Source organism: Numida meleagris, chromosome 24 (genome assembly GCF_002078875.1).
Source record: "Numida meleagris isolate 19003 breed g44 Domestic line chromosome 24, NumMel1.0, whole genome shotgun sequence".
Lineage (NCBI taxonomy): Eukaryota > Metazoa > Chordata > Aves > Galliformes > Numididae > Numida > Numida meleagris.
In genome coordinates, this window is record NC_034432.1 from 2,075,390 (window position 1) to 2,088,080 (window position 12,691).

The following is a 12,691-nucleotide window of genomic DNA, read 5'->3' on the forward strand; positions in this document are numbered from 1 at the left end:
CTAGGTCCGTTTCCTCCATACAACTTTCCAGCCACTCTGCCCCAAGCCTGTTGCTCAGCATTGCTGCTGAGTACCCATAGGTGACAGAGCCAGATCCTACCAGGATGTGGCATCCATGGGTACCATTGCCACTGAGCACCCAGGGGTGATGGAGCCTGGTCCTGAACCCACTGAGCACCCGCAGGTGATAGAGGTAGGTCCCCAAACCACTGAGCCCCCATGGGTGACATGGTGAGGTCCCCTGACCTCCGAGCACCCCCCGCTGACACTCGCAGCCCTGTGTCCCCACCACTCACCAATCTCCAATGTGGGTGACTCCAGGATGCTCCCAACCCCGGGGGGGGGGCACACACCAGGACCGCCCCCATCTCCATCCCTGTCCCACATGGCCATCTCCTTCCTCTCGCCCTCTGTTGTGACACTGGGGCACCCCGGGGTGCTGGGGGGCAGTGGGTGGCCCCGGCAGCCCGGCAGCCCCGTGGTGAAGCTGGGGGTGCCTTGGGCCGCCCGCTCCCGCTCCTGATCGCAGTCTCGGTCCCGGTCCCGGTCCCGTTGCTGCTGCTCCAGTTGCTGCTGCACTTCTGCATGCAGCCGGTCCCGCTGCTTCTTGGACATGCGGCCAAACTTGACGGCTGCAGGGCAGGCACACACGCGTGTTCAGCTGTGTTCATGCATGTGTGTGGGTGTGTGTGTGTTCCCACTTCAGGACACACGTGTGGCTTTCAGGCTGAGCATCACCGGGTGTCCACAAAGGGGCCATGGGGCACCCAGAGATGGGGGGGGGCACTCAGTAATGGGGGGCACCCGGTGTTACTGTGGGGGTGCCCATGAATACTGCATGCAATGGTATTGAGGGGCACCCAGTAATATGGGAGTGCACCTACAGATGGGGAGGTGGAACCTGGAGATGAGAGGTGCAGCCAGTAAGGAGCGGAGGTATACCCACTGATATGGGGGGGCACCCAGTGATGTGGGCAAGGGGATGTACTCGTGAATGAGGGATGCACCCACTGATAAGAGGGGATATGCCCACTGATGCTTCAGGTATGCACCCTGCATTGGGAGATGGAGGGGATGATCCCAGTGGTACAGGGGGGGCACTGCTGCTATGAGGTGACATAGGGGGGGCACGAACCGTCACGGGACATGCCGAGGCGCAGGCACTTCTGCAGGCGGCAGTGCTGGCAGCGGTTGCGGCTGGCGCGGTCAATGGGGCAGTTCTGCTGGCGGCTGCAGGCGTAACTCAGGCTGCTTTGTTGGCTGCGCCGGAAAAAACCCTACAAGGAGGGGGAGTAGGGGGGGTCACCCACCTGAGACCCCCCCAACCCCAAATCCAAACTCCTCCCTCCCACACTTCTTCCCCCCAGTGCTCACCTTGCAGCCCTCACAGGTGATGACGCCGTAATGGATCCCCGAGGATTTGTCCCCACAGATCTTGCAGGGGATCGCCTCAATGTGGGCTGCAGGAGGGGGAGCGTGGGGGTCAGTCCTATGGAATCCCCCAGCCCCTATGGGCACACAGGGTCCCTGTATAGTCTCATGGCCCCAAAATGTCCCTATGGGATCTCACAGCCCCTATGGGCTCACAGTGCCCCTATGGAATCTCACGGGGTCCTTAGAGGATCCCATGTCCCCTATGACCTCACGTGTCCCCACAGCTCACATGTAATCCTCCCAGTTCCTGTGTCCCCTCACACGTCACCTGTGGGGACTGCACGGACCACACGTGGCACCCACGATGTCACATGGACTGCGGGACGTCACGTGTCCCACGTGTCACCACAGGACCTCACGTGTCACCTATGGGCCCACCTGCTGCCCAGACAAGCTTGCCAAGTCCCTGTAGGCTCACACAGTCTCTGTAAGTTTGCATGATCCCTATATGAGCTCCATGGTCCCTAGAGGATCGCACAACTCCTATAGCCTCTCACAATTCCCATAGGCTCACACAGTCCCTTATAGGATCGTATGGTCCCCATAGGCTTGCATGATCCCCATGGTCCCCGTAGGAACACACAGTCCCTATAGGCTCACACAGCCCCTATAGGTTTCCACGGTCCCTATAGGCTCACACAGTCCTTATATGAGCGCCCACCATCCCCACAGGATCCCATAGTCCCTTATAGGGTCATACATGGTCTGTTACAGGCTTCCATGGTCCCCATAGGTTCACACTGTCCCTATAGGTTCGCACGGTTCCTATATGAGCTCCCACAGTCCCTATAGGATTCCATGGTCCCTTATAGAACCCCATGGTCCTTATAGGCTCATGCAGTCCCTATGGGGCTGCCTAGTCCCTATAAGGTCATGCAGTCCCTATAGGCTCTCATGGTCCCTATAGGTTCACATTCACTCGTGTGCTCACGTGTCCCCACACTGCCTCACGTGTCGCCCCCGGGCTCACGTGTCACCGTTACCTACAGCTCCTGTGCTCCTGTGGCCCCAAAAGCTCCCGAGGGCTTCACATCCCCGCCCCGTGCCCCCTACCCCAGCGGGGTCAGTGTCCCCACATCCCCATGTCCCCATAGGGCCCCACAGGGCACTGGGGTCCAGGGGGCGCGGTGACGGCAGTGCCAAAACCACAGTGAACGGCAGCAAAGCCACAACTGGGACACAGCCCCAGGGGGGGCAGGAAGGGACCGGCACAGGGAGGGGACAGCCAGCGGGTGGGGGGCCGGGTGGGGACAGTGAGGTGGGGGCCATGAGGAGGAGGACACCAGAGAGGGGACAGTGGGGAGGGGGCAATGGGGAGGGAATAATGGGGAGGGGGACACTACGGAAGGAAGAACGGGGTGAGGGTAGTGAGGTGGGGGCAATGGAGAGGGGGACAACATTTGGGTTGGGGACACTGAGGGATGAGGACAGAGGGATGGGGGACACTAGGGTGGGGACACTGAACATGGGGGACACTAAACTCACAGGGGATGGGGACACTGGGGATGGGGACGTCTTCGGGGACAGAGGACACAGGGATGGGGGACAGCTCCTGTCCCCTGGGGCCATCAGAGTGTCACTGGGTGCCTTGCACACGCTCGTGCATACTTGCAGAGGGCTGTGCACACCCACCAGTGTTTGCACAAAGTTGTGCACACTTGTGCAAGCTCACACCTCCTGCCCTTGCACGGGGTTGTGCACGCTTGCATGCATTTGCCCACACTGGTGCATGCACACGCGTGTCCTTGTGCACTCTTGCACACACACGCGTGCGCGCACTTCAAGGCGATGGGAATGCGGCATTTGACTCAGCCCTGCATTACTCAACGCGCCGCCACTGCCAGGAAGCGCCGCTGCATTTCGGGGCCATTCTGGGGCCACTCCTGCCGGGAAGCAGCAGTGAGAGGTCGGTGAGGTCTCACCCCACAGACAGCACCAGCGCTCCCACGGCAGTGCCATGGGGACCCGACAGCCCCTATTGGCCCCATAGGGATCCCACAACACCCCACTGCCCTATAGGGATCCCACAGCACCCCACAGCCCCATGGGGAACCCAACAGAATCCACTCAGCCCTACAGGGACCCCATAGCACCCATCAGTCCCGTGGGGACTCAACTGCACCCCACAGTCCTAAAGGAGCCCAAAAGAACCACACAGCCCTATAGGGACCCCATAGCACTCATATGGACCCAATAGCATCCTACAGTCCCATGGGAACCCCATAGAATCTGCTCAGCCCTGTAGGGAGCCCCATAGCTCACACAAGCCCCATAGGGACCTCAAGTGTCCCACAGACACTCACTGACCTTACACTGGAGCAACACTGGAGCCCCCGGCACCATGACACAGCCCCACACATCACAGCAGAACATGGCTTGATATATGACATGACATAACATGCCATGAGACGAGACAGCACTTCAGGACATGGGACAACATGTCAAGACGTGGGACAAGGCACCACGACATGGGACAATGTGTCAGGACAAGGGACAATATGCCATGACACAGAACAACATGTCATTACATGGGACACGGGATAACACGTCAGGACATAGGGCAACATGTCAGAACGTGTGGCAACATGTCATGACATGGAAAAACACAGGACAACATGAAACGGGACAGCACGTCAGGACACAGGATAACACGTCATGACATGGGATGACACGCCCCAACATGCCATGATGCAGTGAGGAAGTGGCGGGACCCCTTGTTCCCACGATGTCACTCATGGGACTGCAGTGTCCCCACTGTGGTGGCACCGTCACCACCACCGCTGACTCAGCGCTGACAGTGGGGTGCTCTCTGGGACATGGTGCGGGGGTGGCTGCGGTGCGGGAACCCCAGCACTGGGCCACCCCTGGGGACATGGGGACAGCAACAGGGACATGGGGACAGGAGGATATGTGGACATGGGGACATTAGTGGGGACAAAGGGACAGGGGGATATGAGGACACGGGGATATCAATATGGACACGGGGACATTAGTGGGGAAAGGGGCATACAGGGACACGGGGACAAGGAGACAGGGGGATATGGGGACAGGGGGATATGGAGACATTAGTGGGGATGGGGATATGGGGATGTGGGGACATTAGTGGGGACAGGGGACATCAATGGGACATGGGGACACGGGGACATAGGGACAGGAGGGTATGCAGACATTAGTGGGGACATGGAGACACAGGGACATTGGTGGGGACATAGGGGCATGGGGACAAGGGCACTTGAATGCTGGTGACGGTGACACAGTGACAGTGACACAGGCAGCGGCTGTTGCACGGTGCCACCTGCATGTCCCTGTCCCCGTCACCTGCGCTGGCCCCGACCACATCTGAGGGCCCCAGAGCTGCACAGGGGCACCGCTGGGGGCGGGGAGGGCCAGGGGAGCAGGGACATGGTGCAACACCACCCTTGCACATGCTTGTGCAAGACCACGCAATGCGCTGTGCATTTGAGCACACTGCACAGAGCACACCATGCCACATGCCTTGCACACCCAGAGCCGCAGGAGCTCTGTGCTCACCTGCACACACTGCATTCACATTTGAACAGCCTCTTGCACACTCCCACACTTGCACACACACTCCACATGTTGCATGCTCACTGTGCACACATGCAGCAGCCGCACAGTGCACACTCACCCTCACTCCCACAGGACTGCAGAATTTGGCACTCACCAGCACCCACTGCTTGCACACTTGCACATGCACTCACCCTCTGCACGCTCCTACACTTGCACAAACATGCACACACCCCACATATTGCACACTCACTCTGTGCACATGCACAGCAGCCACACATTGCACACTCACCCTCACTCCTGCAGGAATGCATGCACACACCTCTACACTCAGCAGCACCCACTGCTTGCACACTTACAAACACACCCGCCTGCTCCCACACTTGCAGAGACACACATGTTGAACACTCACACTGTGCAGACGCACATCAGCCACATTTTACACAATCATCCTCACTCCTGTATCCTTGCGTTCACACATCTCCACTCTCCTGATCCACCACTGCTTGCACACTTGCATAAACCCTTGCACGCTCCCGCACGCAGATGCTCTCCCCATGTTACACACTCACACTGTGCACACATGCAGCAGATGCACTTTGCACACTCATCCTTGTTTCTGCAGGAATTCACGTACCCACCTCTGTGCTCACCAGCACCCACTGCTTGCACATTTGCACAAATCCTTGCATGCTCCCACACTTGCACAGACAGATGCACTCCCCACATGTTGCAGACTCACATCATGCACACCTGCAGCAGCCGCACCTTGCACACTCACCCTCACCTCTGCAGGACTGCATGCACCCCCTACTTACACCAATGCACACTTGCACATACACTCACACATCCCTTGCACACTCCTGCCCACCCCAATGCATGCTCCCACCAGCCATGTGCCCCACCCTGACCCATTTGTACTCCCGCTCCCCCCACTTAGCAGGCCCCTTGCACGCCCACAGCCCCTTCCACACACCCCCACCCCTTGCACACCCCCTCCCCTTGCACGCACGCCCCGTACCTCGCATGGTGGTGTGTGGGGCGCGGTGGCGCGGCCGGGCGTTATAAGGGCGCGGGGCCCCCCCAGCATCCTGCCCCCCCCCCCGGCATCCTGCCCCCCCCGGCCCCACGCACTGGAAATTTCCGACTTTCCACGGCGACGTGTGTGTGTGGTGGGGGAACTGAGGCACAGAGCCAGGGGGGATGTGGAGTGACCCCCCCCTCTGTGTAACCCCACTGACCCCACGGTGTCCCCCTGCCAACTCCATAGTGTCGTGGGGTGGGGGCTGCAGCCCTTGGAAGTGAGGGGCCACCAAGGTGTGAGGTGCAGAGCTATGCGGGGGGATGGGATCCAGGGGGTTGTGGCAGTAGAGGGGAGGTTGGACCCCTACATGTGGGCTCTGCGGTCCCCCAGTGTGCAGGAGTGGGAGTACCAATGGGATCCCCAGTCTCCCCAGTGCCTGTGGGGCAGCTTTAGGGCCGGCAGTGGGGCAAGCCATAGGGTCAGGTACAGGGCTGGCAGTTGGGTCAGCCATGGGGTCAGCTATAGGGCAGCCATGAGGCCATGGGGTCAGTAATGGGGCAACCATGGGGTCAGCCATGAGGTACAGCCATGAGTGAGCAATAGGGTCAGATGTGGGGTCCCCCAGGGACCATAATGGGCGGGGGGGTGGTGGGGCACAGTCTTTGGCGTGCCTGAGTGCAGTGTGGTTGTGGCTGTGTCCCCTTGCCCTCTTGTCCCCTCTGTATCCCCATGTCCCCATATCCCTGTGTCCTCACATCCTCATGTCCCCAGGACCTGGCCAGATTCGGGGGGAGGGGAGGGAGGGGCGACCCCACCTCCCCCAATGGCCCCGCCCACTCGTCCTGTCCCACCCATTCAGCAACAGCCCTTCCCCAAACTCCGCCCAGTTTCCTTAGCCCCGCCCACGCGCTCGGACTCCACCCACCGCATCCCTTCCTGCCATGCAGCACGTGGGGACGGGGCTGGGGCTGGGGCTGGGGCCAGAGATTGGACAGAGACAGAAAGAGCAGTAGGAATGGGGTCAGGGAGAAGGGACAAAGATGGGAATGGGAACAGGGATGGGGATGGGAATGGGGATGGGGACAGGGTCAGGGACGGACCCCATGGGGACACGACCCTCAGACACAGCCGAACTCCAAAAAAAGACAACGGGACACAGATGTCACTGCAGTGCCATGCTCTGATCCCAGCCAGAGGGTGACACAGGGACATCCCGCTGCCACCCCCTCCAGTGTTACAGTGTCACTGTGCTGCTAGGGACAGGCGGCTGGGGGGGGCTTGGTGTCCTGGATGAAGAGTGCTGGAAGAGAAAGAGGAGTGACAGTGACACCGTGTGACGATGTGATGGTGTGTGACAATGTGACAGCAGGGTCACAGTGCCCTCTGCCAAGTACCACGCACTGTGGGGAGCCCCCGTGTCACCCAGAAGCACAGCTCTGTGGGATGATCTCGGTGTCCCCACCCCCATCCCCGCAGTGTCACATGTCCTCACCGGTGGCTTCAGCATACAGCGTGTCCTGTTTGGTGTCACGCACGCGGCAGGACAGGAAGATCTTGCGTCCCTCGTGCCGCTCCATGCGGCTGTCAGCCACCACCACAGCGCCCACTGGCACCGGGCTGAGGGGACAAGGAGGGGACAAACGTGTGGGGCTGGGGACAGAGATGGGGACAGGGACAGAAAGAGGAGTGGGGTAAGGACAAGTAAGGGCAGATGGGAATGTGGACAAGAACAGGGATGGGGACAGGAATAGGAATGAGGACAGGGCCAGGGGACAAAGATGCAGTGCCCCGTGCAGTGTGGGAACACTATGCAGCAATGTCCCCATGCGCTGACACTCACGCCAGGTAGTTGATGCTCAGCTTGGCCGTCATCACAGACATCTTGGCCACCCCCAGTGCACACGTCCCCACCGTGGTGTCAATGAGGGCGGCAATGGCACCACCATGCGCAAAGCTGTGGGGACACAGTAAGTGCACGGAGACAGGAACGAGGACAGGGACAGGGATGTAGTGTCTCCTACCCGTGGTGGCCCTCCAGGTATGGTCCCAGCTGGCAGAGGCACTGAGTGCGGTGGCCGGAGGTGTGCAGGAAGATGGCATACTCAAAGCCAGCGCCCTCCACATCCACGTTGCGCAAGAACAGCCGGGGTCCCATCCCCAACCCCGTCCCCGTCCCCACTGCCATCTGCAACACCTCTGCCAACAGGGACATGGTGTGGGTGACACAGTGTGGGTAATACAGTGTGGGTGACACTGCATTGGTGACACAGTGTCAGTGCCACTGTATCAGTGACACAGTGTTGACACAGCGCGGGTGACACAGCACGAGTGACATTCATGGACAGGGTGCCAGTTGTCACCTGGGAGGTAGTCGAGGCCACGGCGGTAGGAGGGGATGCGGCGCCAGGAGCCGTCGGCAGCACGGCGCAACAGGCACTGGTACTGCTCACGCATGGCCGTGCTCCACCCTGCATTGGGGACAGCCAAATCCTGCGGGGACACCGAGCACAGCACCTGCAGGGACACACACAGGAATGGGGATGGGGTCAGCGGGGCGACGGGGACACAGTTGGGTCATGGCACTAGGATGTGGGGCTGAGGTGGCACCATGTGGTGTGGGGGCAGGGGCAGTGGTGGGACACCACAGGTTTGGTGGCACAGCTGTGGGACATTGTCACCATCAGGGACATTTGGGTCTGGATCACCAGCCCCAATACCTCCCATCCCTCTCTGCCCCTCCTGCCTCCTCATACCCCCACTAGCCATCAGTGGCCCCGCTGTGTCACCAGGTCCCCAGGGCTGGGACATTTATGCCATGTCACCCCCATATGTCACAACACCCAGATCGTGCCTGGGCCTGTCACCGCCCTGGAGTGCCCTATGTCCTTGTGTCCCCACCCCACGTCCCCATGACACCACCCCCTATTCCCATGTCACCGCCCCATGTCCCTGTGTCACCTTCCCTTGTCCCTGTGTCATCAGTCAGTGTCCTCATGTCACCAAGCAATATCCCCATGTCACCACCCAGTGTCCCCATGTCACTGCCTGGCGTCTCTGTGTCGCTGCCTGATGTCCTCATGTCCCCGCCCCATGTCCCTGTGTCATTGCCCCATGCCCCTGTGCCACTACCCAATAGCACCACCCCATGTCCCTGGGTCCCCATGTTTCTGCTTGATGTCCTTGAGTCCCTACCCCATGTCCCCATGTCCCTGTGTCACTGCTCAATGTCCCCATGCCCTCACCCAATGTCCCCATGTCACCGCTCCGTGTCCCCATTTGCCCACCTGATGTCCCCATGCTACTGCCTGATGCCACCATCCCATGTCCCCATGTCCCTATGATGTCCCCATATCCCCATGTCCCCATGTCCCCATATCCCCACATCCCCACGCCCCCACATCCCCATATCCCCACGTCCCTATGTCCCCACGTCTCCATATCCCCAAGTCCCTACGATGTCCCCACATCCCGCTGATGTCTCCCTGCCCCGCACTCACCATGGGGGGGACCCGGCCCCACCCGTGGGCCGCCACCGCACGCGCCCCCGCCCTGCAGCTCCGCCACATGGCGCAAGGTGACGTCACAGCGATGACGCAACTCCCCCGCTACGACGTCACTCCGGCGCTGACGTCACCACACCCCCGCGTGACCCCGGTCCTCGCCGCAGTCGCGCCGCGATGACGTCACTACGACGCGCCTGGCCCCCGAGGTCAGAGATCGCCGCGCGCCGCTGCGCCCCCCGCCCCGCCCCCACCGCAGCGCTGCGCCGCGACCCGCGACACCGTCACAGCGCGGGACGCGCCCAGGGGCGGCGATGGGGGCGAGGCCTCCGCTAGGCCGCTTCCGGTAAGCGCGGGGTTCGGCCCCGCCCCATAGAGCGCGTAGGGTGTCACATAGCCCCATAGAGCCCCACACAACCCCGTAGGAACCCATAGAGACCTACAGAGCCCCATAGAACTCCTATAGAGCACCATACAGCCCCATACAGTACCAGACAAACTCTGTGAAACACCGCAGACCTCCATTCAGTCCCACACTGTCCCCATTCAGCCCTACACTGCCCCCGGGGCCCCCGATGGATTCCTGTACACCGCCCTGTGCCACCCTACACATCCCCTGCGGAACGCTGCAGACCCCTGTACAACCCCATAGCTCCCTATAAGCCGCTGCACTGGCCTATGCCGCCCTATACGGCCGCACACGTTCCTCATGGAGGCTCGCAGCCTTCATACAGCTCCATACTGCCCCCAAGGGGCCCCTATAGGGTACTCAGGTGACGCTGTGTTGACGGGGACACAGAGATGGGGACCTCAGGGACATGGGGACAGGGACGCCATGAGGACAGGAACATGGAGACCCCAAGGTGATGTGGGCACAGAGATGGGGACATGGAGATGGGCACCTCAGGGTGATAGAAACACAGAGATGGAGACCACAGGGACGTGGGGACATGGAGATGATGACCCCATGACAATGGGGGCACAGAGATGGGGACGTGGAGATGGGAACCCCACAGTGATGAGGATATGGGGACAGGGACCCCAGAGTGATAGGGACGTGGAGATTGGGACACAAAGATGGAGACCCCAGAATGATAGGGACAAGAAAGAGAGGACCCCATGGTGATGGGGACCACAGGGACATGGGAACAGGGACCCCATAACGATGGAAGCACAGAGATGGGGACATGGGGTGATGGGGACCCCACGGGCATGGGAATACGGGGCCAGGAACCCCACAGTGAAGTGGATTTAGTGATGGGAACCCCACAGCGATGAGGACCTGAGAGGACCAACTCCAAGGCAGAGGCCACAGCAGTCATACAAAACACTTTATTGGGGCTGTGGGGCCCACTCTCACTTCCGACCCTTCTGCTTCATGTGCACCACGAAGTAGTCATTGCAGGCAATGGTCAGTCCAGCCACCAGCGAGAAGAAGCTCTGGAAGCCCACTTTGCCGTCCCGGCATTGGTCCAGGTCCTTCATGATCTTATCCAGTGCCATAGGGTCACGCTGGTTCTGGAGGCGGAAGCAGGTCAGCATCTCACAGTGTGATTACAGGGCTATGGGGTAGGTGTGACCCTGCTGTGCTCCCCTCCCCCCCCCCCACACACCTCCAGGTTATATGGCCATGGGGTAGGTGTGACCCTGCTCTGTCCCCCACCACCTCAAGGAATCCAGTGGTTATAGGGCCGTGGGGTGGGTGTGACCCCACTGTCCAACCACTCACCTCCAGGAATCCGGGGAACTCCTTCTCCATCAGCGCACGCAGGTCCTCCTTGCTCAGGTGGTTCTTGTCACCCGCGTATTTGTGGAAGGTGAACATCAGCGTCTCCATGGCATGCTCCATCTGGGATGGCATGGCGGCGGCTGTGGGGTCTGTGGGGGCTACTGGGGTCCTGTCAGGTCAGAGGGTCTCAGTGGGGTCCGCAGGGCCTACGGGAGTCAGAAGGTCTGTGAGGCTCAATGGGGTCAGAGGGATTCAGTGGGGTCTGCAGGGTTGGAAGTGCACAGTGGGGTCTGTGGGGGGTCAGAGGGGTCCGCAGGATCTCTTGGGAGGGCTCAGTGGGGTCTCTGGGGCTCATTGGGGTCTGCATGGTTTAGTGGGGTCTATGGGGCTAGAAGAGCTCTGGAGGTCTCTATGGGGTGTGTGGGGTTCTGGAGGGGCTCTGGAGGGTCTCTGTGGGGTGTGTGGGGCGCAGTGCGGCACAGTGGGGTGTGTGGAGCGCAGCACCCGCCTCGCACTCTCTGTCCCGTCGCGGTGACTCAGCTCCGGGCAACGGCCGCGGGGCGGGGCCGGTGGCGGGCGGGACGTGCAGTGGTGTCCCTCCTCTGATTCCCCCCCCCCACCTCGCCCCGCCCCGGTCTTCCCTATGGGACACCCTCGGGACCCCCCCGCCCTGGGCACACTGAGTCACGGTGCCTCCTCCCAGGGTGGGGCCCCCCCTGGATTCCCTACAACTGTGAGGAGGGGGGCACATCGCAAAGCTGCTCCCCCCTACGCCTTCCCCACCCCATTTCAGGAACAGAGACTCCACCCTGGGGGTGAGGCATTGGGTTGCCCCCCCAGCTCAGCTTTGGTGCTTTGGGGAGGGGGGGACACAGTTTGGTTTTGGGGACCACTCCTCCATGCCTGCAAGGGGGAAAAAGTGGGGGAATCCCACCCTTTGCACTGGACTTCCCCCCCCTTCCGTCCCAAAAAAGAGCTGCAGCATCTCGGGGGGGATCCTAACGTTTATAGGGTGATGGGAGAGCAAATGGGGGGGGGGAGGCAAACTTTATGGGGTGATGCACGGGGCGTGAGAAGCCCTCAAAGTTTATGGAGTGAAGGGGGAGGGCATGGGGGACGACCCCAAACTTTATGGGGTGATGGGGGGTGGGGGGAGGGAAAGACCCGGGCCCTTCTAAAAGGGGGTGCAGGATGGGACCCCCCCGGATGGGGGTTATGATGGAGTGGGGTCACTCCTACGGAAGGGGTGGGATGGGAGGGACTCCTCTATAAGAGGGGGTCCTCACCCCAATGTGGGTCAATGCCTGGGGGGGGGAGGGTTCCAATGGAGGGGGGCCCAAATGAGGCCTATGGGGGTGTCCAATGGGGGGGATGTAGGGCCGGGTAGGGGAATCCCATCGGTCCAGGGGAGTCGGTACTCACCGCACGGCGCAGATCGGGGCACTGCGGGGCGGTGGCACCGCCCGGGATAGGCAC

At 61.0% G+C, this 12,691-nt stretch overlaps 3 protein-coding genes across 11 annotated transcripts in view; all 3 read right to left on the minus strand.

Annotated features, from left to right (window-relative positions):
• RORC (RAR related orphan receptor C) overlaps positions 1-6,088 on the minus strand; it is a 9,738-nt gene extending 3,650 nt beyond the window's left edge. For 3 of the 4 annotated variants that reach the window (XM_021376392.1, XM_021376390.1, XM_021376389.1), the window contains exons 1-4: positions 5,984-6,087; positions 1,375-1,460; positions 1,136-1,277; positions 297-632 (exon numbers count right to left, since the gene is read on the minus strand). In XM_021376392.1, the coding sequence (XP_021232067.1) occupies positions 297-632; positions 1,136-1,277; positions 1,375-1,460; positions 5,984-5,990 (571 nt within the window). In that variant the 5' untranslated portion in view covers positions 5,991-6,087. Of the gene's footprint in view, positions 1-296; positions 633-1,135; positions 1,278-1,374; positions 1,461-5,983 lie in introns of all 4 variants that reach the window. The other variant, XM_021376391.1, reaches the window with a different exon arrangement.
• On the minus strand, positions 7,149-9,812 carry LOC110387810 (acyl-coenzyme A thioesterase THEM4-like). 2 transcript variants are annotated; one of them, XM_021376415.1, is made up of 6 exons: positions 9,484-9,812; positions 8,347-8,500; positions 8,008-8,182; positions 7,827-7,940; positions 7,479-7,636; positions 7,149-7,286 (listed from the first exon to the last, which is right to left on the minus strand). In XM_021376415.1, the coding sequence occupies exons 1-6, from the start codon at positions 9,550-9,552 to the stop codon at positions 7,240-7,242; spliced, it is 717 nt and encodes a 238-aa protein (XP_021232090.1). In that variant the 5' UTR covers positions 9,553-9,812; the 3' UTR covers positions 7,149-7,239. The 2 variants fall into 2 exon arrangements, with proteins under 2 accessions (XP_021232090.1, XP_021232091.1); XM_021376416.1 differs by having other exon boundaries at positions 7,479-7,603; positions 9,484-9,809.
• Positions 10,801-12,691, minus strand: part of S100A10 (S100 calcium binding protein A10) — a 3,280-nt gene continuing 1,389 nt past the window's right edge. For 2 of the 5 annotated variants that reach the window (XM_021376424.1, XM_021376422.1), the window contains exons 3-4: positions 11,216-11,421; positions 10,801-11,004 (exon numbers count right to left, since the gene is read on the minus strand). In XM_021376424.1, the coding sequence (XP_021232099.1) occupies positions 10,843-11,004; positions 11,216-11,347 (294 nt within the window). In that variant the 5' untranslated portion in view covers positions 11,348-11,421 and the 3' untranslated portion in view covers positions 10,801-10,842. Of the gene's footprint in view, positions 11,005-11,215; positions 11,422-12,637 lie in introns of those variants that run through there. The other 3 variants (XM_021376421.1, XM_021376419.1, XM_021376420.1) reach the window with 3 other exon arrangements.

Excerpts from the sequence above, each read along its gene's own strand:
- LOC110387810 (XM_021376415.1), bottom strand. The coding sequence starts at position 9,552 with ATGTGGCGGAGCTGCAGGGCGGGGGCGCGTGCGGTGGCGGCCCACGGG. Across the intron at positions 8,501-9,483 it reads GGGGCCGGGTCCCCCCCATG|GTGCTGTGCTCGGTGTCCCC; the intron begins GTGAGTGCGGGG and ends GTGTCCCTGCAG. Across the intron at positions 7,287-7,478 it reads GCTGTATGCTGAAGCCACCG|CACTCTTCATCCAGGACACC; the intron begins GTGAGGACATGT and ends TTTCTCTTCCAG.